This window comes from Coptis chinensis, chromosome 2 (assembly GCF_015680905.1).
Source record: "Coptis chinensis isolate HL-2020 chromosome 2, ASM1568090v1, whole genome shotgun sequence".
Classification (NCBI taxonomy): domain Eukaryota; kingdom Viridiplantae; phylum Streptophyta; class Magnoliopsida; order Ranunculales; family Ranunculaceae; genus Coptis; species Coptis chinensis.
Genome location: NC_141457.1, coordinates 36,557,510 through 36,583,418, shown reverse-complemented (window position 1 = coordinate 36,583,418; position 25,909 = coordinate 36,557,510). Strand labels below are relative to the sequence as shown.

General features: G+C 36.6%; 2 protein-coding genes and 1 long non-coding RNA gene across 3 annotated transcripts; 1 reads left to right on the top strand and 2 right to left on the bottom strand.

Moving 5' to 3' along the window:
• Positions 1 to 1,612: 1,612 nt before the first annotated feature.
• CXIP1 (CAX interacting protein 1) lies at positions 1,613 to 10,896 on the top strand. The gene is made up of 3 exons (XM_086588630.1): positions 1,613 to 1,925; positions 2,000 to 2,269; positions 10,676 to 10,896. The coding sequence occupies exons 1-3, from the start codon at positions 1,739 to 1,741 to the stop codon at positions 10,729 to 10,731; spliced, it is 513 nt and encodes a 170-aa protein (XP_086444756.1). The 5' UTR covers positions 1,613 to 1,738; the 3' UTR covers positions 10,732 to 10,896.
• Positions 5,651 to 10,676, bottom strand: LOC147515913 (uncharacterized). The gene is made up of 2 exons (XR_015210825.1): positions 6,632 to 10,676; positions 5,651 to 6,036 (listed from the first exon to the last, which is right to left on the bottom strand). It is a non-coding gene; the product is annotated as an uncharacterized LOC147515913 (long non-coding RNA).
• Positions 10,897 to 11,881: 985 nt separating the features above from the next.
• Positions 11,882 to 21,485, bottom strand: LOC147515911 (vesicle docking protein). The gene is made up of 7 exons (XM_086588629.1): positions 21,269 to 21,485; positions 21,027 to 21,170; positions 17,565 to 17,714; positions 14,989 to 15,522; positions 13,353 to 14,882; positions 13,038 to 13,106; positions 11,882 to 12,247 (listed from the first exon to the last, which is right to left on the bottom strand). The coding sequence occupies exons 1-7, from the start codon at positions 21,314 to 21,316 to the stop codon at positions 12,116 to 12,118; spliced, it is 2,607 nt and encodes an 868-aa protein (XP_086444755.1). The 5' UTR covers positions 21,317 to 21,485; the 3' UTR covers positions 11,882 to 12,115.
• Between the last annotated feature and the right edge of the window lie 4,424 nt (positions 21,486 to 25,909).

Below are 25,909 nucleotides of genomic sequence, written 5' to 3'. Positions count from 1 at the left end.
GGTTAATTATGTGTTTAATAATCATGAAATAAATATGTTTTCATACTTTTGCAGGTATTCGCAGTAAACATGGAAATATTGGTTAAAACTCTGCGATAAAGCATGTGGAACGCAGCGATATATGAATTCTTCCAAATCCGTCTGAAGCATCAAACTTCCAAAGCTCCTACCTCTTGAACCCGGGACTCGAATCACGACAAGTGAACTGCTTCGGACAATCGTATGCATATGAACTCTACGCGATAGGCGGGAAGTTGTAAAATTGCCCAAAGACCGGACCGCCATCGATCATTTGCATTATGGACCCACTATGGGGCCCAAAGATTGGATGAGTCATCAATCATGGAGCATGTCAAGACAAAAAATAACAAATTATTGGTGCAAAGTTGACACCTTGCATGTAATTAATTAGATTAGGTGTTAATAGTGAAAAAAAAGGCAAGGTGTCACTTTGTTTTAATGTGGTGGATAAAAATAAAGTAAATGTGGTTTGATGTTTCACGTAGGAGAAAATGAGATTTCTCTCAAATGGAGAAGAAAACAAAACAAGGGGGGGGGGGGGGGGACACTCCATTTACTCCCTTGACTTCTTTTCCTTACCTTGTATTATTTTAGTTCCTTAGTCTTAGATTTTTATTTAGTTTTATTTTGGTAAGAAATAGCTTGTAATAGTTTTAATAGAGGAAACCTTGTGTTCCTCTTGAAAAATTCTCACTTCTTCATGTAAGTGAGTATATAAATAAATAGTTTTATTCTTTTTCTTCTCTCTCTCTCTCTCTCTCTCTTTTTACACTCTACACTTGTTTTAGTGTTCTCCCAAGGATCATGAGCTAACTTTCCCTTTTTGGGGAGTTAATAAAACTCATGTGAGGGAAAATCTTTGTTGTTTGGTTTAGTAAGTTGTTTAGGAACAACAACTAGACCTACATCCTATCCCAAAATGATAGTTGGTGTAGTGTCTAGTTAGGGATCAAAGTGATGAACTTAGAGATAAGTCATTGTTTTGGTTCCACATGCTAGCATGTATGAGCTTAGAGATGAGTCATATATGTTAGAGATCAAATTTTCTTTTATTAGGACTTGTCTATGAGTTCTAGGAAGATAATAATGAACTTATTAAAATCAAATAACAAAAGTTATCTTCACATGAGGAGGATTAACTCTCCACCTTTGTTTTTAGTAAAATTTTATTGTGTCTTAGTTGCATGATTTTTGTAACTTAATGTTTTTAATTTTTGTGTAGTAAAGAAACCAAGTATTTAGTATTAATATAATCATATTTAAACTTACTCACTAATTCCCTAAAGAGTAAAACAACTAAGTTGTAATTTGTCCTAAGCTTTAGGTTGGTTTGAATCCTTACTCCAACTATATGAACACGAAGATCGTAAGTAAGGAAAAATTTTGAATTCGCACTTTCGCCAAAGAAGAGAATCAATTCTCTAACGTAGCAAAAAGGCAAATATCAGGTACGTCAATGGTAATTTAGAAAACTAAATGTGTCTAAAATTATTTTTATTTATTTATTTTAAAGTTGACCCTATTTTGATTCCTATTTTTTGTTTTGTTTCATTTTCTTTTTTATTTCCTTTCTAGTTATTAGTTATTACTTATGAGGGACAATTTCTTTGGTAAAAATGAGACGTGTGTGGCTGAAAATTCGGTCGGAGCAAAAAATAACTCCTACACAGCCTACTAACGAAAAATTAAAAAAAAAACATTTTCCTCCCAAGAGAAGATGAAAATGGGTGTAGTCTGTCAACCCTCCTCAATTCCAACTCCCATGATCTTCAATATCACCAACAAATCCTCCTCACTCCTCTTCTCTTCTTACAAATTCCGTTTTTCATCTCTCACCAACAACAACCACACCAGTCTTCTTAACACGTCACCGAAAAAACGCTCTACTTTTCGATGCTACTCCGGTACGTACCTTATTTTTATCATCCTTTCTTACTAACAAAATAAACTCATTATTTTAATAATAATATTTTGTCAGCGTTGAATCCGGAACTGAAGACAACGTTGGATAAAGTGGTGACATCAAACAAAGTGATACTATTTATGAAAGGGACAAAAGACTTCCCACAGTGTGGATTTTCAAACACGGTTGTTCAGATACTCAAGTCCTTGGACGTGCCTTTTGAGACTTTGGATATACTTGAGAATGAAATATTGAGGCAAGCTCTTAAGGAGTATTCTGCTTGGCCTACTTTTCCTCAGCTTTATATTGATGGGGAATTCTTTGGTGGATGTGACATTACTGTTGGTAAGCTTTTTCCACTATGTTTCTTGCTACTATTTATTACTTACGATATAAGTAACATGTATATTGTGGTGAGCCTTGAGTAATAAGTTAGTTGGAGTGGTGTACTGGAAGATCTTAGTTCAAAGAGGGGCAAAACCATACCAGACTATCTTTCAGTATGTCCTATTTTCGTGATTGTGCCTAATAATATCTCCCATTAAAGTAGCAGAGGATTGGTTTATGCAGATATTGTTATATTACTTGTATCGATTAAGTGGGTTCGGGGATCCCGTGAGCAAAGATGTGTGACGCTGTGTACAAATTTATTAAAGTATGGGGGGAAGGAAAAGGGTGGTATACTAAGAAAATTCAATACACTTTATGTGTGTTTGCTTTGGTGGGATATCATGAATGATTAAGAATTTAACTGCGAGAAAGTCTATTTTAAGATACAATTGGATCAGGGTTCTTGTTGTGAAAATGGTCGGTGTGGCAGTCATCCTTTCATGTTTGTTTCTTGTTTCACCTAGAATCTCTCGGGAAAAATGGAACCAGGATACCATTTGTTCCACAATGGGGAGGCAGGCTTTGTTGGAACCTTGACGTTATGCCTCTTTGATGATTGTGAAAAGCTAGGAGCTTACAAATTTTGTAACTCGTGTAATGTCTTAGTTTTCTTTCAAAGATCCATAGTTGTGGAGGAATTGCTAATGCCCTTTCAGAGCTCATTTAGGTTAGTATCCAGATGCCTCTCAAGATATGTACCCATTGAAGATCCTTGGAATGTTACTCCAAACATAAACCTTGTTCCCAAATCTTGAAATTATAGACCTCCAAAATCTATCATTGTGCTACCTTAATCTCCCAATCCAGTTCATAATGAGGCCTTTATTCTTAAGTTGTAACTAAGACCTGACCACCTATGCATTTATCCATGCAAGCTTCTTTTGTTACACCAAGTATTGATTGTGTGTTAGTTGAATGCCATAGATTCTCATTATCGAAATTTTGTCTTGGACCACACCCTAGGGGATGTGTGAGTAAGTGCGATTTGAGTTACTTGGTAATAATGGTTGTGTGGGAGGACTTAAGGGCTTAGGTCAAGATATGAGAAGTAGGGGAGGATTGACCAGAAATGTTGTACTTCCCTTGCAATGCGACACACTTCTGGGGCACGGGGGAAGGCCTTAATGGCTTAGGGGACGATTTGCCAGAAATGTGTTACTTCCCTTGCAATGTGACGCCTTTGTGCAAAGCTAGCTTCCTCTTAAATCTCTTAAAAGTCGAGCAGAACAAGATACGTGACCGCTCTCACTTGGGGGAAGAGAATGGAATCATTTATTGGGATCTCGGTATTCATACTGATCTCTTTGACAGGGACATTGTGAATGTGACTGCTGTCAGAGAACTGTACTCTATTCCTTCAGTAAGACCGGACGAAGATGAATGACTTTTGCTCTGTGGCAAGAAATGAGATTCTCTACTAAATCATTTTACTTTTGGCTCCGGTTTGTCATTCCCTTCTGTGACCCAGATCTATTCCAAATTTTCTTCCTTCAATCATTTGAGGTATCAAAGTCCCTTCGAAAATTGTTTTTTTCGTTTGGTGTGCTTCTTTAGGTCGCAACCCAACTTTAGATAACCTTAGGCACAGATGCATTGTTGAGGTTTTTATAAACCTTGGTTCCTTATGTTTGAATGATGGCAAGTCTATGAACCATGTTCTCTTGGATGATATGGAGTGCCATTATTTGTTTCGGTGTCCAAGTTCTGTGAAGGAGATGCTTGCCCTCATAGAACTCAAAGAGTGCACTCATAAAAGGGTGGACGCATTTGGAGTATATTACTCTTCGCGGTTTTCGTGTGTGGGGTGGGGGTTGGGGTTGAAAAGGAATAGAAGACACTTTGACGGTGAGGTGAAGACTATGGAGGACGTAGTAATGTCCATCAAAGGCCTCTTATTTTTCTATTCTAAGGTGCACGAGGAGACCCATTTCGAGCATTTCGCGTGTAGATGTGAATCTTTTATGTCTTAAGCAGATGTTCTCATGTCACCTTTATTTTTTGTTTGGCTTGTTTCTCTTTCGATCTTTGTACTAGTAAGACATCTCATCCTACTTTGTTTTGGTTGGTTTTATATTAATAATAAACTTTATTTACCAAAAATAATAATAATGCGAGTGTGCAACCAAAAACATCATCATCTCGATAATAGTGAATTTCTTTGCTGAAATTTAGAGATGTTTTTTTATAATGTAATTAATTTGGGACTAAAAAAACCAAATTTAACTTAAAACATAATTATATAGCTCTCAAAAAAATGCTCATTTATAGTCTAATAGCCTAAACGAGTTTGATGGATGAAATGATGTGTTATGAGTATAGAATGCGAGGATAATTTAGTATTTTTATTATTATTATTATGTTTTAGGCCATGTCAGTCTAGTCCTAGCCCATGCGGCCTAGGTTAGGTTTTAGTATAAATAGAATTGGAGCTTTTATTAGTTTCTTGGTTTAGTTTTAGTTGAGTTTTTGAAAGATTATTATTCTTATGAAGTAATCAAGTTTATTGAGATTTTATTATTCGATTTGACCTTCCACCAATTAATTTACAGCAAAGTGGTAATCAGAGCTAGTGATTCTTGGGGATTTTGTTAAAAAACATTGTTCTCAGCATAATGTTCATCATGGTACTGTTCATGAAACATTGTATATCAATATTGTTCATCGCAGTTACTGTTCACGCGACATTATTCACAAAAAAATTGATTTTGGCAAAAAACAAATCTCCTTTCCGTCTAAGATTCAATTTTTATTACAACACAATATCCAAAATTTCTTCTCTTATTGAGATGTGTAGTGAGACCTAGATTTATTCAACCACTAAACATTGATAGCTCTTGCCATAGGAATCGTAGGTAGCTTTAATTTTTTAACCATCTCTGTTGAAACAAGATTATCACTAGAATCCCATCAGTTATACAAAGCTTCTTGACTGACACACGAGTTCTACAAATATTGTGGCGCTGCCACGTTTCATCAGAAGAATGGGTAATAGGTGTTGTTAGGGAGTAGTTGGCCCTCATATTTGGTTGTACTAACCTGTTGTCCATCTTTTGGTGTACCTTGATTTGGGTGTTGCCCCCTCTATTTTTATTTTTGGAACCGTGGACGCAATACTAGTATGCTTTGTTGCTTGTGGTATCACTATGACCTCTTTTATTGTTGGATTTGGTTTGGGAAGTAAGGTGAAGAGTTTCTTGTTTGGGGTTTGAAACCCATTTGCTAGTAATTGAGTCAAAGTTGACATTTCACTTCAAATCTCTGAAAGAGAAGAAAGTTCGGATAGTGTTGTAATAAATATTGAATCTTGGTCAAAATGGGAAAAAAAATTTGCCATAATTGTTTTTTTTTTTTTTGTGAATAGTGTCACGTGAATAGTAATTGCGATGAACAATATCGATGAATAATATTTCGTCAACAGTACCGTGATGAATAGTATCAATGATCAGTATGTTTTGAATAATGTTTTCATTAAAATCCCCAAGAATCACTAGTTATAATTACCACTTTTATGTAAATCGATTGGTGGAAGCTTCAATAATAAAATCTCAATAATAACAATTTCTTAATAAACTTAATTATTTCATAAGAATAATAATCTTTCAAAAATACAACTAAAAATTGAACCAAGAAACTAATGGAAGCCTACTATCTATTTATACCAAAACCTAAACCTCCTCAAACCTAACCTAGGCTGCATGGCTAGACCTAACATGGCCTAAAATCTGTGTTGCATGGGTACGCCTATTATTCCGGCTTGTCAGGTCGTGGTGTCGCATCATTACATCGACCTTACCCATACCTGGTCGCCATTTGAATCTATACTCTTTCAAAGAAAAAAATAAAAAAGATTAAGAAAGAAGGAAGAGAGCGAGAAATGGAGTAGACTGACCTGATGTTGTCGACTGTGCACCATCTTCTTCCATGGCGGCAGCTGCAACTCATATCTAGGGTTTGTAACTCAGATCTAGGGTTTGTTTAACACAATTAAGAAGATGTGGGCTTTAATAAGTGACGTGGGCTTGGGCTATTTTCTTTCTTTCTTCCATAGATAAGATTAAATGGGGCTTTTAAGCAATGTGGGCTTGGGCTTTTTTGGAATGGTTATATTCAAAATCTAAACTTGTTTTAAATGGCAAATGGGCTTTATCAAAATCTATATATATATTTTTTTTCTATTTAAAATAATTTATCTTTTAATAAAATATAATATTAGCCATGTCCCCGTGTCTTGATTTTCAGACCTCGCCGTGTCCAAATCGCCGTACCTGTGTCCAAACCGGACACTCGTACCCGTACCCATGCAACACAGCCTAAAACATAATAATGACAAAAATACTAAACTACCCTTACACTATGTGCGTGAGACATTAGATTGAGAGCGCGAAGCAAGTCTAAAGCTATTTGGAGGAAGGTGATTGAGAAGGTTTTATCTAGGCTTGGCGGGTGGAAGTCTAAATGCCTATAGTAAGGGGAAGGTGTACTTTGGTTATTTTTTGTCATTGTTTCCATTTCCTTTTGGGGTAGTAAAAAAAATAGAGAAGATATTTAGGGCATTCATTTGGGGTAGTGTTGAGGGGAGGAAGAAGATGCATCATGTCGAGTGGGATAAGCTTTTTCTTCCTGAGGAGAGTGGGTTGGGATGTAAACATCATATTACATATGAATAGAGCATTGATGGCGAAGTGGTTATGAAGGTATGGGGAGGAAAAGTATCATTTTTGGTGGAGGGTGGTGTTGAACAAGTATGGGGAAGGTAGTAGTAATATGAAGGAACCCACAAATCCTTATAGGATCACTCTTTGGAGGGGTGTTGTTAGTGGATGGGGGGACTTTGACATGGGTGTAACCTGTACACTGGGAACCGGCGAATCTATCTCTTTTTGGGCAGACTTTTTGGGGGAGAAGCTTCTTTAAAGGAGTAATCTGGTGGCATTTATTTGTTGGCTAGTTACAAAAATGGAATGGTTTTGGAATACTTGGAGCGAATGGGACAAAATCTAGAGTGGAATGTGTCATTAAGGAGAAGTTTAAATAATTAGGAAGTGGAATCATATGGTTATTTTTTGGATAACAGGGCGAGAAGTTTGGGGAGGTTTATTGGACGAGATTGGTGTTGGAGTGCAAAGAGGAGTTCTTGGTACAATCTTTCTATCAAGAGTCGTCCAAACTATATACTTTAAAAAATCTTTAGGACGAAGATTTAATTTACAACTTCCATGCAAGAATATATGGACGGACTCTATTCCATTTAGACTGGAGTTCTTTTATTTGCTTGCTTACTTTGGGGAGAATTAAGACCATCGACAAGTTGAATAGATGAGGTATGGGTATCCATAACATTTGCTCTATGTGCAAGGCGAGGGAAGAAAGTGTGAATCATATCCTTCTCACACATATTTTCTCAATTAAGACTATCAACAACTTGAATAGAAAAAGGTATGGATTTCCATAGCATTTGCTCTGTATGCAAGAAGAAGGAAGAAAGTGTGGATCATATTCTCTCACATGTACTTTCTCAAAGAGTATCTGGGAGACTTTTTTCTCATTTCAAAAATGTTGGAGAATGTCTACCATTATTTAAGGAAGCATTTAGTAAGAAGTTAATACATCTATCTCTATCTAGCAAGGCATCATGGATGGCGGAGCATCTACCGAGAGTATTTTTATGGACCTTGTGGAAGGAGAGGAATGCAAGGGTGTTCGAGCAACCGGAAAAAGAAATTCACAATGTAGTGGAGGGATTCTAAGAGGAGTTATACGATTGGGCATGTGCTAATGTTTGCTTCAAGGGGGTGACCTATCCAAACTTTATTTGTAATTAAGCCAGATTGTACATTAAAAAATGGTTTGTAGTTGGGTTGGGTTTGGGTTTTGCCTTTTTTTTTTTTCTAGGTCTAGTAGCTCCTTGCTACGACGCCTAATCCTTGTAGTACCTTTCGCAATATCAATGAAATTTGACTTTTACTGATCTCGAAAAAAAAATAAAGAAAGAAAGAAAATAAAAATAAATAGTGCATGAGTGGACCATTTGAACTATTTCTCTAGCCTTTCCATCTAGGATCATTCAGTAAAGCTATTTAGCATGCTCATAGTATAGGCTCTTGTTTATTCTCCTGGTAAGAGGCCCCATTACAGTAAAAAAGTTCACTTATATGTGCGGTAAGCGAATGCATGGTGTTTCGACCCCCACCTACGTAGCAAATGTTCATTAGTAAGGGTCTTCACTTTATTCATTTAATCGACAAGGCTAAGGCCCAATTTGTAATACCATGGATTGATGTACATACCCATTAACTCATGTGTCTAGGGCTGAACCCTAACCACATGGCTTGCTACTTACGTACATTAATTTATGTCCAGATTCGTTTCTTATCAAAGAGATAATTATCAACTAAGAGTTATATTCAATTACAATTACCTTGAGCTACAAGAAGTCTCTACTCTACACATATAAATACAAAATAATTTTTCATACAGAACTATGTTCTTGAGACTTGATCCCATCAATAATTTGGGTACGTAGAGAACCAAAAGGTACAATCTCATCATTCTCTCGATCACCATCACTTTTTATTACTTTTCTACGTTCTTCATCTCTTTCGTTACCACTTAGTGTTTTGACCATATTTGGTCGAAACACATGGGTCCTTTTGAAGGAGTGCAACTGGAGGATATCGAGAGCAAGACCATTGGTATATATAAGATTTCGTTCAGATAAAAGAGATGTTGTATGATTGGTGTAGTAGTTGGGGTACTTGTGATCTTATTTTGTTGTGGCAGTTTATTGGTCGTAGTTGGCATAATTACCTCTATCTCTTTCCATTCTTTAAATGGGTGTGTAGTCATATTGAAAGAGTTTTAACTTTTTAGAAGTTTCTTTTAGGGAGGTAGTGAAGAGTGCGCAAAAATGTATTGGGTTAAGTGGAATCAACATTTTGTTGAAAAAGAATGAAGGAGGGTTCGGGTTTAAATATTCGCCTGTCATGAATGAAGCACTCCTTTCAAAGAGGAGAATCAATTTTGGATAAAATGATAACTGGTAAGTTTGGGGTGGGTGGAAGGAAGAGGCAGTTAAACAAGCCCCGGAATCTTTATCGTATACCTCCTTGGAGATGGATCATGACTAGGTGGCAGAAGTTCAAGAAAGGTATTACTTTTCATCCCGGTAATGGAGCTACCATATACTTTTGGCGTGTTCCTAGAATGTAACTTTAATTTTTATCTAATACAAATGGTAGGGGTGGTCTGCCTAACCCCAGCTTGCTTCTTGCTAAAACCTAGCACATTGCACAATGGGATGATAAACTCTTGGATTACTTTAGAGGTGAGAAAATGGTATTGTATGGATGTGATGTAGCGAAATCTTAGTAATTTGGAGGCGGAAGAGTTTGAGGACCTAATTACCACAATTGACCAAGAGGGATAGGGTTTTGGAGAGGTACACATAAGAATATTGGGTATGGACAATACTATGGCGCTTAGGGACTTAAGGGAGTACCAATCTTTTTATGGATGGGCCCCTTTCTAATACTGTAAGTTTTTTCGTTTGGAATACAAGTAGTTGTCAGTCATTCATCATGCCAGTTTATTGTTAATGAAACATATGTTTTACAAGCTATATTAAAAATAAAAAATAAAATGAAAAAATGAAAAATGGATATTATGTTCAACATGGTTGACCCTTCAGGCAATCATAGTCTTTGTGGGACATTGGCGATGAATTGAATTATGATTTTCAATGATGTATCTACATGAAGATTCTTCCCTAAAAGGCTGAAACAAAATTATTGTGAGATTTCAAAACTTTTAGGAAAAAGTGTCCAATAGCTTAATTTGGATGAGACATTTTGGGGTATCTTGGCTTTCATCATTGATGGTTTCAATTACGTTGAGGTCATCCTCTGCAAAGATCCTGTTTGAGTCGTTGTCTTGTGTCCGAAAATCCAATGTAAGCAACGATTTGACACATCTCATACTGGACAACGGAATGAGTAAATGTCTTCTTCCATCAACCGAGTACACCTGTGTTTTACTGTTTGTGAGATATACAACTGACCAATTTTCCATCAACGGATTGGTTTGTTTAGTTTCCGACTCCATTTTTCTTTTGTAGTTTATTGTCAGCTTGTTTTGGTATTGTGTTACTTGAGAAGGCAATATGTTCCGAACATCTGATACTTGGTCAGCAACGTTATTTTGAAAGTACATTTTACCATTTCATGTGCTTTAGATGCAGGTTTCAAACTGAAACAATTCTTACTTAGTTGTCTGTTTTCCTCTGTGTTTGAATGCATTAATACATTTTGTGCCTATCTGTTATGTTTCTAGTGATGTCTAAATGTGTGAGTATTTCCACGACAGAGGCATACAAGAATGGGCAGCTGCAGGAATTGCTGGAGAAGGCAATGTGCTCTTGATACATCTCTTCCAAGTGATGAAACAGTGTTTTTTTTTGGTTTTTTTATCATTTGATGTACGCTCTACTTTAGACACATTCTGATTTGGACATGTATATCCTCTGTGGCAAATTAGTTATGTTCTTAAAAGTGCATACTTATATATTCATTTTTTTTTCCCAATAATCATACGCCAATCATTCTGCCACTAATTTATTAGCAGAACTACTGCTGCATTTCAGCCATATATATAACTCACAATTTAAGCCAAATATTGATGCAGCGAACATACCCATGGCATTTTGTTGAATCATGTCAGATGACCAACTTCGTTTGATAATTTGCTAAATGTTGACTGGGTTAAGTACCCAACTTTCAAGCAATCATATTTGGTTGAAGCCTCAGGAACGCCTTGTGTTTTTTGGCACTTATTCGTTACAATGCGTTTGTCAAGTCAATGGAACAAACATTAATCGAGTACCTGCAGTAGAACTGTTGAAGTTGTAAAATCAAAAGTCTATATATGATATAAGCAAATCACTACTACAAAACATAAACGATCTTAACAACAGATTATGACCTTCCCACCATAAATGTTAGTCTGTTAATTGGAAACTAATCATCGTTTATGAATTCAAAAATTTGAATGAGGATCGGCCCAAAGCCTTCAAAATACCCAATAATGTTTAGCACATTCCAACAGAGACAAACTCTTGGAGTTCTTTTCTGAATATAGAAATGGATTACTCTCGCCACAGCCCACAGCAACCATTTCAATTTGTGATCTAACACACCATGTTTCTACATTTAAACCACCACTATAGGCAAAACCAAATTCCACTAATCAGTTCTGAAAAGCATTACTAATCAGAGTGTTATCATTTAACCATGCGTTATCCACAATTCAGATTCTATCCATACGGTTTCTTCTTCATTGCACACAATCTAAACTTTTGTTTCCAATAATGATCTTCATTCACTATATAAACTGTTAATAAGTGTAAATGAAAGTTGTTCAAGACCCTATATAAACTGTTCAAGACACCGTCCGTTAACGGATAATCCGTTTAAGAGAAGGCCTTATGCAACTCATTAATAACATTCCTAGTATCTTTGATCTCATGCAAAATCAAATTCCTAGACAGAAGTCAGTTAAGATTATTCTCAACTGTTGTTAAAACGGCATAGATGTGTGGGGTCAGTTGTGAATTAACGATTCCATTTTCTTTTACATGAAAATCAATCTTGGTCGTTTCGGGTGACCGTTTAATTTCCAAGACAGGCTATTCCATTAAGAACTAAAAACAGCACACAAAACAAGAAAAACTGGCCATTTCATTTTAATCCCCTCCTTTTCCTAATGTTCTTTTTCTTCTTTACATTAATGTAATACTGTGGCTATGAGTTATTGGAAGTGGCTTGAAGACCCCAATAATAAATCGAGCATGTCATCCGGGGTTAAAAGGGTTGTAGCACCTAAAATTAATTCGACATCCTCTCTCCCACTTTGTGATAGCGCCTCCTCAACTTCAAGAACCTATGAATACAAAGAGGCAACTGTTAAAACTGTATACTGTCCTCACAAAATCTTGCATGAAAGAAAAAAAAACAAAATCAGGATTCAACAAGGATATCCTCACAAAAAGTCAAAGTAAGGATGCACTTCCTAATGTAAATGTTTGATCTGAACTTTGTGATATGCATCCGTCATGTATTTCAATGCAAAACTCCTTGTCAATGATGCAACCTTTTTTTCATTTTTGTTCTTGAGGATACCCTCTTGGATTCGTAATCCTTTACCACATAAGATAATAGAAGGAACATACTCTGCTCATTGACGTAAGCATAAAAACCCATACAAATCATTCCACTAGTCAATTTGTTTTTCCAAATAAACTAGGTTACATTGACACGCCGTATCGGACACGGATACGAATTGTCCGACACGGCAAAATATCAAAATTCGAGGTAAATTACATGCAATATGTGTTAGACACGGACACGTGGATACGTATCGGACACGGATTTTTTTCAAAATATGGTATGTCCATGTAACCTAGCAAATAAACTAATAATACGGGTATCTGGCTCTTCCAACACACAGATATCAGTGATTTGTAACCGTTAAATCATGAACCTGAAATGTCAATTATTCCATGCAATGAATTTGTCTTTTTCAAGTGCAAGATCTAATACTGAATCACTCTGATATCAAGTGGGTCCATCAAAGGCCGCACAATATACAATTGGTTAAGCACCGAGATACATCAAGACTCATACCGGAAAGATGCTACTCAAGAATAAGAGTAAGGTAGACATGTTCATACCTCATGACCATTGATGCCCCCAACAACGAAAACCAGAATAACAGTTTGGTCCCTGAGGCTTGGTTTTGCCTGCAGAGGAATCACAGAGAGAAAGTACATCAAAATATGCACAATTTATTCAAAACCAAAAGAGACATCTAATCTTGCATTATCCTGCAAAAAGGAAAAAGAAGCAACAACAATAGAGACAATTCTGGATCAGACCACACGTCCGTCCAACTTGGAGAAAGTTCCAAGCATGCAGAGTTTGCCAGTCCATTTACCAATAATGAAAGTGTATTGACTTTTAATGATCTGTGCAGAGAGAATTAGTACCTGTCCAAGGCCAAACCGACCAAATCCACTTTTAAAAAGTCGTCCAACTGCAGAAGAATGATACTCCAACCCAGGTACATCATACTTGCCTAGCACCATTGTCAGAAGCTTATACAGCAATCCTTTGCCCTCACAAGGATCATCATTTGTGCCAGTTTCGAAAGCTAATGGTCCATTTCTTGAGTTAATATGCCTTCTCTTCAAACCACATAACTTGTTCAATAATTTGAAAAGGCTATCCACCCTATCATGCAATTCCAACTTCAACTGCATGTCATCGTATACTTGTTCGCTATCATGATCTGTATCTTCATCACCCCAATTACCCCACTGCTCATCATCAAAATCATCAACTGTCGATTGATTTGAAGAATCTTCCTTGGGCACCTCATCATGCTTTTTTTTGTTTGCATTTGCTTCAAGCTCCTTCTCCAAGCCATGGAAGAATTTCAAACTTGCAGCTCCTGGATCTTCAAGTATAGCATCAACAATAGATTCCTTCAAGAAATGCTCCTCTTCCCAAGAAAAAGGCCCACCTGACCCAGATGTTGGAAAATTTTCACCCGCTAAAATATACCCAGTTATTGCCAAGAGCATTGCATCTCGGAAAGAGAGAAGACTGCGTTCCATCTTATGGTTCTGCTGTTCAGTGGACCTCACTAAAACACTCCTATTAACAAGGTCACGGATTTGGACGGAAAGACTCTGACTCATCTCACTAGTAGCACTTACTCTTAATATCTTTTCAGCACCAGCAAATGCATCCCAATGAGAACAGTGAGGCTCACTTAAAGCAAGTACTAAAGCTACTGTCTGTTGAATAATCCCCTTATTTCTCAAGAAAGATGACTGGTCTTTACTCAGAGCACTAACCAAAGTATCCAACTCTGCAGCAGTAGGAAATCTTGGGTGAGTCTTAACAGCCACGGACAATTTTTCCAAACGTAATATTTCTTCCAGATATCTCTTTATTAGCACGGTTCCATCTTTTGATCTTCTATAGAGCAGAGCTTCAGAGAATTTTAATCCCTGATAATGCTCAGTTGAGACCAGTGACCCACTAAGCTTTCCATAGTCAGCTATTATGGAATCGTTATCATGACCTGTGCTGCTAATGTTAATCAAATCACCTTGAGATCCGGAGTTACTCGAATTCCAACCACGGAGAAAAACTTGGTATTCTTTTACAAGTGAAGTCTCATCTTTTCCAGGTTCTTCCTTGACGAGTTGTCTTAGAGGAATCAGAACATCTTGTGGAGCAAGCTGTATAGTAGCAGGCCCATGTTTATTTGGGATTATTTGAGATGGGGAAGTTTTTCTTTCCCTACGAGGCAGTGCTGAGAAGATGCGATCAATAAGTGAATCTCCATGACAGCATGCTGTAATGAGATCAAGTGTGCGATCAACAATCAATAAACCTGCCGATCTTTTACGTCGACCAACATCATATAGACTTGACATGTCCATCAACATCTTCCCAATGGTTTTTGACAAATCACCAAGCGAATATATTTCCAGCTTCAGGTCCATCTACAATGAACGAAAGAAGTCATAATGCAGTAAGAAAGAAGCCGTTGCCATGTAAGAAACTGATAGATAATAGTAAAAAGGTCTGGTAATAAAGCTAGATCGGTACCTTGGCAGCAAGATGGTAAAGAAAATGTGCTGTAAAAATTGCCCCAGGGGGAGTATCCTCTCCATCAGAAGGTGACCCACTACTTATTGGGGGCAGACCAGGGCTAAGAGAATCCTCATTCTCATTTGATAAGCATGCTTCAGCAACTGTTCCCTCCGAAGGTAAGACAAAAAATCTTGGTGAAAGAGGACACAGAACCATAGGGAAATGATGCACAGAGGCAACCAGTCTTGGCCAACTGTCTTCTCTAGAACTCATTGACTTGGCTTCGTTTGAGTCTCTTCCTCCAGGGCTACCTTCAGAATGAGAGATGCCCTCTTCATGCAAAGTGGGTTGCGACCAACCTTCATTTCCCAAGGCCACTCCGCCACTAAGGCTGCTTCTTTCTGAACTAAATTCATCAAGTTCAGATGAACTGTGGTCTTTTTTCTTGTATTTCCTGTCAATTTCTTCATAATCTTGGATAAGTAAAGATTCATATTCACTAAAAGCATCTGGTCCCAGAGGCGAATCAATATAAGCCGAATGGGCTACCTGGAATTATAAAGCAATAAAATAAGATTAAACCAAACAAGGCTTCAAATTGGGGTATAAACACAACCCAGTTATTATTGAATGAGGTTCACTTCTTAAAAACTCGAGCAACAGAGAATTTTGATTAAATGTACAGTAAATTTTGTTATTAGCGATGGTATCAGCAAAAATGATTTTCTGACCATAACGATAATCCTTAATAAAATTAAAAAATTAGCTCGGTATGAAAACTAAGCTAAAATTTACCAACAAAATGGTGATCCTAAGCGAAAATTTCAGGAGTAAATAAACTTATCGCACGAAAGATACGCATGAAGTCAGATCGTTTCAGTAGAACTATCATTTTCCAACTTTGGGTCCACGAGGGTGCTATCCAATCTGTTAAAGTTTGATGAACCATACGGATAGCACAGTATATTATCTTTCTTTACCAACTTCCTCCAAAACTCTCTCTCTCTCTCTCTCTCTCTCTCTCTCTCTCTCTCTCTCTCTCTCTCTCTCTCTCTCTCTCTCTCTCTCTCTCTCTCTCTCTCTCTCTCTCTCTCTCTCTCTCTCTCTCTCTCTCTCTCTCTCCGGCTGGCTATTTATGTCAGGGGCTCCCTTTATCCCATCGCAAGATGCATATATAGCTATTTATGTGTAATTGGGATACTAACTATACAATCACTTCTTGTATATCGTACTTTTATGAATATGTAACTAGCTATCTCAGTAACTTGCTAAAATAGCTTCTTTTGTAACGCTTTTATAGGAATCAATATACATTTAATCAATCCAAACAAAAAATACCTATCCTATCGCAAGAAGCGATAAATCTATTTGTATGACTTGACTATATAATGTTTGAAGACATGTCCAAGTCCGTTTGTGAACTGTTGTGACCACTGTTTTTGAATCTTTTTTTTTTATACTTAAAATATAATACATAAATATTATAAATACATAATGAACTAGCCAGTAGCTAATTTATCAAGAAAGGAACGAAAAACAGAAACTATAAAATAACCAACAGCAAATGATAATCTACAGTTCCCAAAACAGTTGAAAATCAAAACAAAGAGAGACTAACAACACCCCAACCCACTTCCTACACCAGACTACATGCCCAGTGCACCTTAGATATCGTCTTCCTCCTCTTCCCCAGTTTTTGTAACTGGAATTATCCTTTTCTTTAGCTGTCTGATTTTAAGTTTACATTGAAGAGATGACTGAAACCAATGGTAAGAAGGAGCAACTCTTTGAGGACTCCCACTGCTGGAGCAGGTGGAATTGATGGCTTATCTTCAAATTCCAAAGCATTGGCCCTTTTGCACATCTGCTAAGGTGGATGGTATGAATTATGTAACATGGGGCAGTCCGCCAAAATGTATATTGGCGGGCAAGGATAAATAGGTTATTTGGCATGTCGTACAGAGGAACCTAATGTGGATGACGCCATACACCCTTTGTGGTTGCAGATGATCCTAATGTCACTTGTCAGAACATAGCTGGTTCACGATACAGCCTCACATTGCTTCAGGCTATCTATTTACTTGTACTGGCAAATGGATTCGGAATTCCTTGAAGCGTACCAATTCTAAGACTCAAAATAGCATGAGAATCTTTCAGCTTAATCAGGAAATTATGCAATTCAAGCAGGAAAATAAACCTTTGGAAAAAATTAGTTTATTAGTTTATTCAGTGGCTTGCGGATGGTGCTGCCGAGATATTTACTAAACTCATGAAGAAACATAGGGTGTTTAAGTCTCTAGTTGGGCTTAATTTGATATGCTTGCTTTCATTTGCTAGATCTATAGAACAATTTCCGAATAGAGGCATATGCATATATTGCCTGTCTGATCATAACCGCAGAGCAACATTTCTGTTTTGTTTCTTGTTTTTTGTTTTTTTGCTCAATTTTCTTTCCCTTTTTAAAATCTTTTGATTAGTATGAGGAAGCTTACGACATGGATGCAAATCACTGAAGAAGAATGAAAGCTTATACGGATGAAATCCAAGGTGCAACATAAAAAAAATAGTAATCAGATGAGAAATAATATCACCTCAGAGATAGACGTAAATACAGTACAACGAAGAATAGTCTTGTGCGTGCTCAGGCAGCGTAAAATGTAGCGATGTGAGTCACTTAGAAGGCGTGATGTGATGACAACCACTTCCTTTGCATGACTGAAATTTGATTTCCAATCAACCACCTATATGTGAAAAATCATTCAGAAAACTATAAGAATACAAAACAATACGTCATAACATCTTGACACCTATCAACTTATTATGAGCAGGAAAAAATAGTAGGAACATGCAAGATATGAAGTCCATTCTTCCTGAAGCAAAGAAAGTAAGAGAACTTTTACAACAAGAAGAATGTAATCTGGATGTCGAGAACTACAAAATGACACAGATCCAACCTCTATTTTTCCTTTGGTTTATAGTTTATACCATTTATTGTCGATTTATTAAAGCAAAACTCAAATAAACATTGCAGTTATTCCATTTGTCTTGATTTTGCGTTATTTCTCCCATCTGTCTTCTTAATTATTCCTTATCGCCTTAAAAGTTTCGTCACAACTGTCTCTGTTAGTCATGGGTCGTCGAATATTGTGGGACCCAAGAATCTCTCCCCTCTAACTAAAAGGATAAGTCAATAATTTGGAAACTTATCACACACAGAGAGTTAGAGTTGCAATAGGTAAGTGCACACCCTAATCTCTATATTAGTGGGAGAGGTTGAGAGAAAATTGTATCCAACATACTTGACTTTCACTCTTCTAGGTCCTCTCATATTTTTCACCACCATTGTTATTTCTCATATTTTTCCTCGAACCTTAACTTGGTAGGCATGTCATAACAACAGATATACATGCTGCACATACTTAGGATTACCTTATGCGCGAGAAGCCATAAAATAAAACCCATACTGTTGGTTATACAATAGAAAGCTAAATCATGGTCGTGGCATGTTATAACACTACATTATTCATGCAATTATTCATGCATTGGATATGCAGTAATAAAAGTGGCCATAGCATAACTTACAGGTTGTGGCACGTCCAATTACTCTTCTATGCCCAAATGCCATAGCTCCATAACAAGTACCCATCTATGGTACTGTATGGTAGTTTTATATAATCATATAATAACAAAAAAACATGATAATAGGCATTTATTTAATGATGTTCCATTGATACTACTAGGAATAAGAACTTTACTGTTTCACAATAGGAACCATCATAAAAGTATATATAGCATATAATAGGCATTCAACTGTGTAAAAGACACACTAGTGATACACATCCACAGGAGTCATATGATCAGTGATTTGCCGTTTTATATACTAAACATACATCAGGAACATAGTGTATGGATGCGCATGATAGGTTATTAACTTATGATCATGGGCAACTCAACTATACAAAAAAAGAGATATTGCCATGTGCATTAAACCTTTGAACTATCATAGATCTCACCATCTCTAAAAGAGTTCTATTCCTTCTTTAGCAACAACATTTTGCTGTGGAGTTGAAGGAATAGTAAGCCGTCGTCAAATTCCCTTTTCCCGAGCAATCTCATTGGCTCAGACAAATACTCGCGCCCTCAGTCAGTTCGAAGAGCCTTACTATATCTCTCTAATTGATTATCAACTTCAGCCATAAATCTTTTGACGCAATGAAGCATCAGATTTATGTGAAATCAAGTATACATAACAAAATCGGGTATAATCGTTTATAAATGTGATGAAATAAAGTGCACCACGATGAGCCCTCACATGAAAAGGTCCACATCTGTCGGAATCGATCAACTCTAGAGGAACAAACTAAGCGCCTTTCCAAATGGTTTTCTAGTTGACTTCTCAGCTAGACAGTGTTCGCAGATCAGTAGATTTACTTTTGCAAGAGGACTCAAAAATCCTTCTTTTGCTAATCTATTCATCTTATCCTGCCCAATATGTCCTAATCTAGTGTGTCATTTCACAGAATTTGAAATAACATCATCATCTAAGGGAGTCATAAAAGGGTAACATGGCCTTTAAGAACATTGTTGCTAACCTAAACAAGGGAGAGAAATTGGACGGTCTGTATTACGATATTTGGCACCGTAAGATCCAGTACCTCCTTTTAGAGTAAAATGTCCATGAAACTCTAAGTAATGATATGGAGCAGCTTGAGGAAGGTGCTATTACTCAACACCGACGTAACTTGGAGGCGTAGTAGAATTGGCAAATACAGGATGTGTTACATTCCGTCTTAGACTTGTTTTGCTGTTTACCAACTTTATTACCTATGCAACTCTTATTGACATTCCTTTTAGACGCAAGTGAGCTGTTTTGAGCCCCTGAATTTGTTTTACCATTTTGCTTGCACTTGAACCTTGTCTCGTGTTTGCTTGGTTTAGCAAAATAAGCATTGGTAGCACTATTAGTTATGGCAACTTGCCGCTCTACTTCTAACTCTAAATGTCGCGATAAGTAAGAGAGATTGGTAAACTCTCATTATGCATCATATTGGGTTCATTTGTTCCCAAGTATCAGGGAGGGACCTCAAAACAGCCAGTATTTGCTACTCATCAGTAAAAACATTTTCAGCAGCTTTTAGGTCGTGTATCACCTGGGGACATCTTCCTAAGATGTTCTACCATAGTATCATTCGAAGCCTTCTTATAGGTTTAAGATTTTAGTGTCAACGCAAGAAGCTTAGTAGTTGGGCCTGCGTAAGTCAATTTTAAAGTATTCCACATTTCCTTGGCGGTTTTGTAACTCGCCAATTGGTCATTGTGCATGTTGTTTAACATAGTAAAGCGCGCACAAAAATCCTGTTTTTGCCAATTCTGCTATGCCTCCAAGCTACAACAATATTGAGCAGTAGTTCCTTCCTCAGGTTGGTTCTGCTCCATAACATTACTTAGAGTTTCATGGACGTTTTGCTCATCAAGGAGGTACTAGATCTTATATTGCCAAACATCATAAATCAAACTGTCCAGTTTCTCTCCCTTGTTCAGGTAAGCAACAAATTTCTTAGAGTCGATGTTACACATTTATGACTCCCTTGGATGATGATGTTGTTTCAAATTTTCTGAAATGGCGCACTAGATTATGACATATTGGTCTGGACATGACAAATTGACTGGCAAACGAAGGACTTTTGAATCCTCTTGGAAAAGTCAATCTACCGATCTGCAAATACTGTCTAGCTAGGAAGTCAACTAGAAAACCATTTAGAAAGGCGCTCAGAGCATCTGTTCCTCTAAAGTTAATCCATTCCGACAGATGCGGACCTTTTCATGTGAGGGCACATCGTGGTGCACTTTATTTCATCACATTTATAAACGATTATACGCAATTTGGTTATGTATATTTGATTTCACATAAATTTGGTGTTTCTGATTGGAGAGATATATTAAGGCTCATGGGTCGTCCAATTATTAAGTTGAGAATGAGGTTTGACCATATGTGTAAGTGTGCAACTATTTTTTTTTATGATAATAAAATCTGCATTTGAGCTTATACTTACAGTATGAAGAGAGCAAACATTTTCTAAGCTGCAGACAGCACGAGCTCCAAGCTCCAATAGTAGTGAATATGCTCCGAGAAATTGAAAGGCCTCTGTACAGCCAGCATCCAGGTAAATAATGGCACCGTCAATGTGGTCTGATATCTAATCCAAAATAACAAGGGGGAGGTTGAAGTTAAAAGTAAAAAAATTGGGCATTAAACTAAACAACAATTCAGCGTTACACAGAAATTAATACTTACTTGGCGAATGGAATCTAAGCAAGATTTGATGACATCAGCTGAACCCATTCTCCGCCCTCTAATAATAACATGACCGGAGATGTCCAAAAAACAAAGATTGTATAGAGAGCGACTGACAAAATCAACAATAGTTGTGTGAAAATCACCCGGGACGATGAAATCTCCAATTTACCCTTACAACCATCATTCTTAAAAAAAATTAAAGAAACAAATCTTTACTCTGTAAAGAAAACTCCTCAGGTTTTGGGTCGACTGAATTTTTTTCTTCCAATTTTATCCTCCTTCATATTTTCTATTTACAACGCTCTAATCTGATCTTATATGTAATTTGTTATATTTAACAAGGATAAATATGTAAATGTAAGATTCTCCAATCTAATTAGAGTCGTAAACAAGTGCCACTCTAATTAGGTTGCAATTTGGTTGGGCTTATTTTGACTGGACTAGACTTTTGTTGGGCATGCTTTCATGGCTTGGTTAATTGGACATCTCTCAATTTCACGCTCATTGAGCGTGCCCAAAATGCTAGTAAGGGTAATTTGCCGAGTAAGGCCACGTATAATCTATGTTGTGCTCCAACCGGCCACACCCTTTAATTTTGATCTATTCAATGGGTTTTTGACCCTTTTGCCCTTACTTACAACACTATCTCTCCTCATGCTACACTCGCTCTGTCCTCTTGTCGACATGAGAAGTTACAATAATCCGTTAGATTCTCTTAGCGACATGGACTAGCGATTGTTGACCCTCATAAAATGAAAACGTGGTAGTAATTTATACAGGCACAGTTAGCTACCTTTGAAATCTAGAAGTAACAATTTATAAACCTATTATAAACCTATTGTCCGTAACTTTTTCGTTGTTTTTGTAATTCAAACATGAGACAACTTTTACCTCGTTTTTTTTGCCAACCTCCAAAAGTTTGTATAAAGCTCCAAAACTACTATTTTTTTTTTCTTCCTCTTGATTGTCTTCTCCTTTTCGTTTCTCTAAGGTTTTCCATGGTGGACAATGGTATAGTCCTTATTGTTTATTGATATGTTTTGAATTTTGTTTTGTTGTCTTTAGTGTTGGTTTGTTTCTAAATAGTGTTGGGTTTGTTTTTACATAGTAATGTCAACGTTTGTTTTTACATCGATCCAAAGAAAGCCTAAATTCTCTTATAGGATTCGGATGGTGATCGAGTAAGTAGACGTGTGATTTCTTTACTCGGAATAACTATTATTCTGTGTCATTACTCATAAATCACTTATGTCGAGGCTTTTTAGGCTAGATTCTCACTGGATTTGGAAATTAAATAGTCTAACCGTGAGTCCCAGAAACTTACTGCTAAGTACAATCAATGATACTCATTGCATGAATGTTCATGAAAAGATGTAAAAACTATTGCCTACTACACGTGTTATCATAAGTTTTCAAGAACAATTTCTCATCCTAGTGCTAAGGTGAGATTTCTAGACAATTTTCATCATAGAAAAGGAAATAAGACTTTGTCACTAAATATGCTTACTTAAAAAGAAAATAAAGATATATACAGCCTAAAAATGCCAAATTTTTGCAAAAGGGTTCTAACCACCCCCAAATAGAAGAACGTTTTGTTCCCAAAGTGTAAGAGAGAGAGAAAGAAAGATACCTTAGAAACTTGAGCAAAAATTCAGCTAACATTCTGCAACAAAAAGTTATTTGAACACAATATGCAACATACAAAAAGGAAGCTGAAAACATCACACTAAGCAAAGAAAACAAACAACAGACATGTAAACAAACAAATAACACACAACAAAAAGGGAATAACACGCCACACACACACACACACACACACACACACACACACACACACACACACACACACACACATATATATATATAACCCAAAATATAAATTCATGGCACATCCAATCTAAGATCATCACGTGTGAAGTGTCACTCTTTAGCATCACACCAGTTAATAATGACCTGCCATAGTTTGCTCCATTTTGTAACTCCAGATTCGTCCACGTGTGAAGTGTCACTCCCTGGCAGCAACACCATTTGATGTTTAGTATTTTGATGAGGGATGTCGAACACGCTCAAACAAGCGGAAGAGAAATCAATGTAGACTCAAATGGTTGGGGGAAAGATAATAATTTTTGTGGTTTTTGGTTTGTACTTTACTTGAAAGGAAAACGTGGGTCTAATCAATCAAAATTTTAATTTAAGGATGGATTTAAAAAATTACAAAAGAAATGAATGAGAGTTGTGGAGGGCTAAATCTACTGTGAGTAAGGATTTATCCTCCATTAATATAGCAACTTTCTTGTATCTCTTCATCTTCTCCAAGGTTTATAGACAAACTAAGGAGAGGACTAGAGTTTGATCCCTAGTAGATTTCCCTCATCTCTAAGAGAACATACTAGCATGAGGAGTTGTTAAAAAACTCTATCTCTAGGAGAACCTAACAAGTCCTAGCTTGTTATCATCATCAACTATTTTGGAGTTTGATGTGACAACAAGCTTGTGAAAACTTAAAGCAATGAAGACTCCATTAATGGAACTTCTCCTCACATGAGCATCATTAACCTTCCACATGAGCATCATTAACTATTTTGGAGTTTCTTTATTCTCCCGCTTATGAGATGTATAAACCTTTGAGAATAAATAGGGAAACAAGTCCTTTTGTACTAAATAGAGGAAGTTTGTGAGTACCTTCTCTGGAAAACTCTCACGAGGCTTAAGCTCGTCCACTAGGGAATTCCTAGTGGTTTAAGGCCTTGTTGCATATGGTCAATGCATTCGCACTCTGCGAAACGAGATTAGTATAATAAATCACACATTTGTGATCTTAGTTTTTTTCTCTCATCTTTTGCTTGAGGACAAGCAAAATGCTGTTTGGGGGTAGTTGATCAGTCTTCAAATGTGCGTTTTATTACTTTTACAATGCTTCATATATGTTTTTCTTGTGCTTAATGAACAATCAACTTAAAGCTTTTGTTACCGTTTGCAGGATACCGGTCATTTAGGACGCATATTCCTAATACGTACAGTTTAGCACAAAAAGGATGGCTATTTACGATGCTTGGGAAGATTTCAGCTTCGGAACAAAGTTGCTGAAAAGTCAAGTCAACTGTCAAAGTAAAAAACTCAAGGACTCAAGGCTGAAAGCTACAGACCTAGGGACCTAAAGCAAAAATCAAGACTTCTCTTATGTGGGCTTAGGTCAAGGGCCCATAAGTTTGTTTCTAGAAGGAATGGTATAATTATAAAAGGTGTCCTATATAAACCAAAGTTGTAGAGAGAAACCATTACCCTAGATCTAATCTTTGGTCATTAGGAGTAGGTTAAATGTTTTTAAATTAAATTATTATTTCCTTATTTTCCATTTTCATGTTCTTTAAGCTTTAGTATAAACCAAGTTCTTAATCAATTCAATACAAGTTTTCTAATCATTTCAATACAAGTTCTAAATCATTTCAATACAAGTTAAGATTGAGAGTAATTCTAAAAAGCCAAGTAGGAGAGAAGAGTTACAAAAGTTAGTGTTTTATCCATCACAAACCTTCCTCTAAACAAAGAGTCTAAGATGAACTTCAACACCCTTCTCACCACTATAAAAATATAACTCATCAACTTACTTTTTTGTAAATCAGGGTTCGGGATCAACAAGCTGGAGAGGAGCTGAAGTAGTAGACAAAAGCCGATAGAAGTTTGCCAGAACTGCATGGGTGACCGCAGGCCCACGTCAGCATACTACCACTTGATTTTTTCCAGTATCGGTTGTGTTGAAGTGTTTACCTGAACTCCGAACCCGAATTTTGTAATAGAGTAGGGTAAATCAGTGGAACTTGTTTGTAATAGTTAGAGATAAAAAGAAAAAGCGAAAACAAATTAGGAAAAATTGAGTTTTGATTGGTTTTTGTGGATGAACATGAGTTGAACACACAATAAAAAGCTTACCCAGCTGACGAGTTGAGAATTGGATGGATATTGATATTCGCACCTTTGCGTGTGTTAGAAATTTATATTCTCTACTCTGTTCGGTGTAAACTCAATCTTTTCCTTACTCACGAATTTTCATTCATTTAGCTCGAGTAGGAATTTGTTCCACCTAAAGTCTAGGACAACCTACAACTTAATTATGCTCTTAGAGAACTAGTGAGTAAGTTCTTTATTGGGATTGTTTTATACTCAAACTACTTAGCTGATTTTTTTGGATTCTTTAAAGTTATGTAACATGCACACTAAAACAAAGTAAAAATCGATTTATAGAAAGATGTGGAGAGTTAGTTTTCCTCATGTGAAAACAACCTTTATTGTTTAACTTTATTGCATCTTACATTCTTTTAGAATTCATAGACAAATCCTAATCAGATTGTATTTTTTATCCCTAATAATACAACTTATCTCTAAGATTATATTGCCAGCATGAGAAACCAAGGAAATGACTTATCTCTAAGTCATCAACTTAATTCCTAACTAGACTCTACGCTACTACCATTTTGGGGTAGGATATAAAGTCTAGTTTGTTTTTCCTAAACAACTAACTAGAAAATCAATACAAAAGGGGTTCCTCACATGAACATCATTAACCTTCCACAAAGGGAGAGTCTAGCTCATGATCATGGGATAAGTATTATGCTAAGGTAAAAGGGAGCAAGAAGAAGA

Excerpts from the sequence above, each read along its gene's own strand:
- CXIP1 (XM_086588630.1), top strand. The coding sequence starts at position 1,739 with ATGAAAATGGGTGTAGTCTGTCAACCCTCCTCAATTCCAACTCCCATG. Across the intron at positions 1,926-1,999 it reads TACTTTTCGATGCTACTCCG|CGTTGAATCCGGAACTGAAG; the intron begins GTACGTACCTTA and ends ATATTTTGTCAG. Across the intron at positions 2,270-10,675 it reads TGGATGTGACATTACTGTTG|AGGCATACAAGAATGGGCAG; the intron begins GTAAGCTTTTTC and ends TTTCCACGACAG.
- LOC147515911 (XM_086588629.1), bottom strand. The coding sequence starts at position 21,316 with ATGGGTTCAGCTGATGTCATCAAATCTTGCTTAGATTCCATTCGCCAA. Across the intron at positions 21,171-21,268 it reads GCTTAGATTCCATTCGCCAA|ATATCAGACCACATTGACGG; the intron begins GTAAGTATTAAT and ends ATTTTGGATTAG. Across the intron at positions 15,523-17,564 it reads TATTTACGTCTATCTCTGAG|GTAGCCCATTCGGCTTATAT; the intron begins GTGATATTATTT and ends TTATAATTCCAG.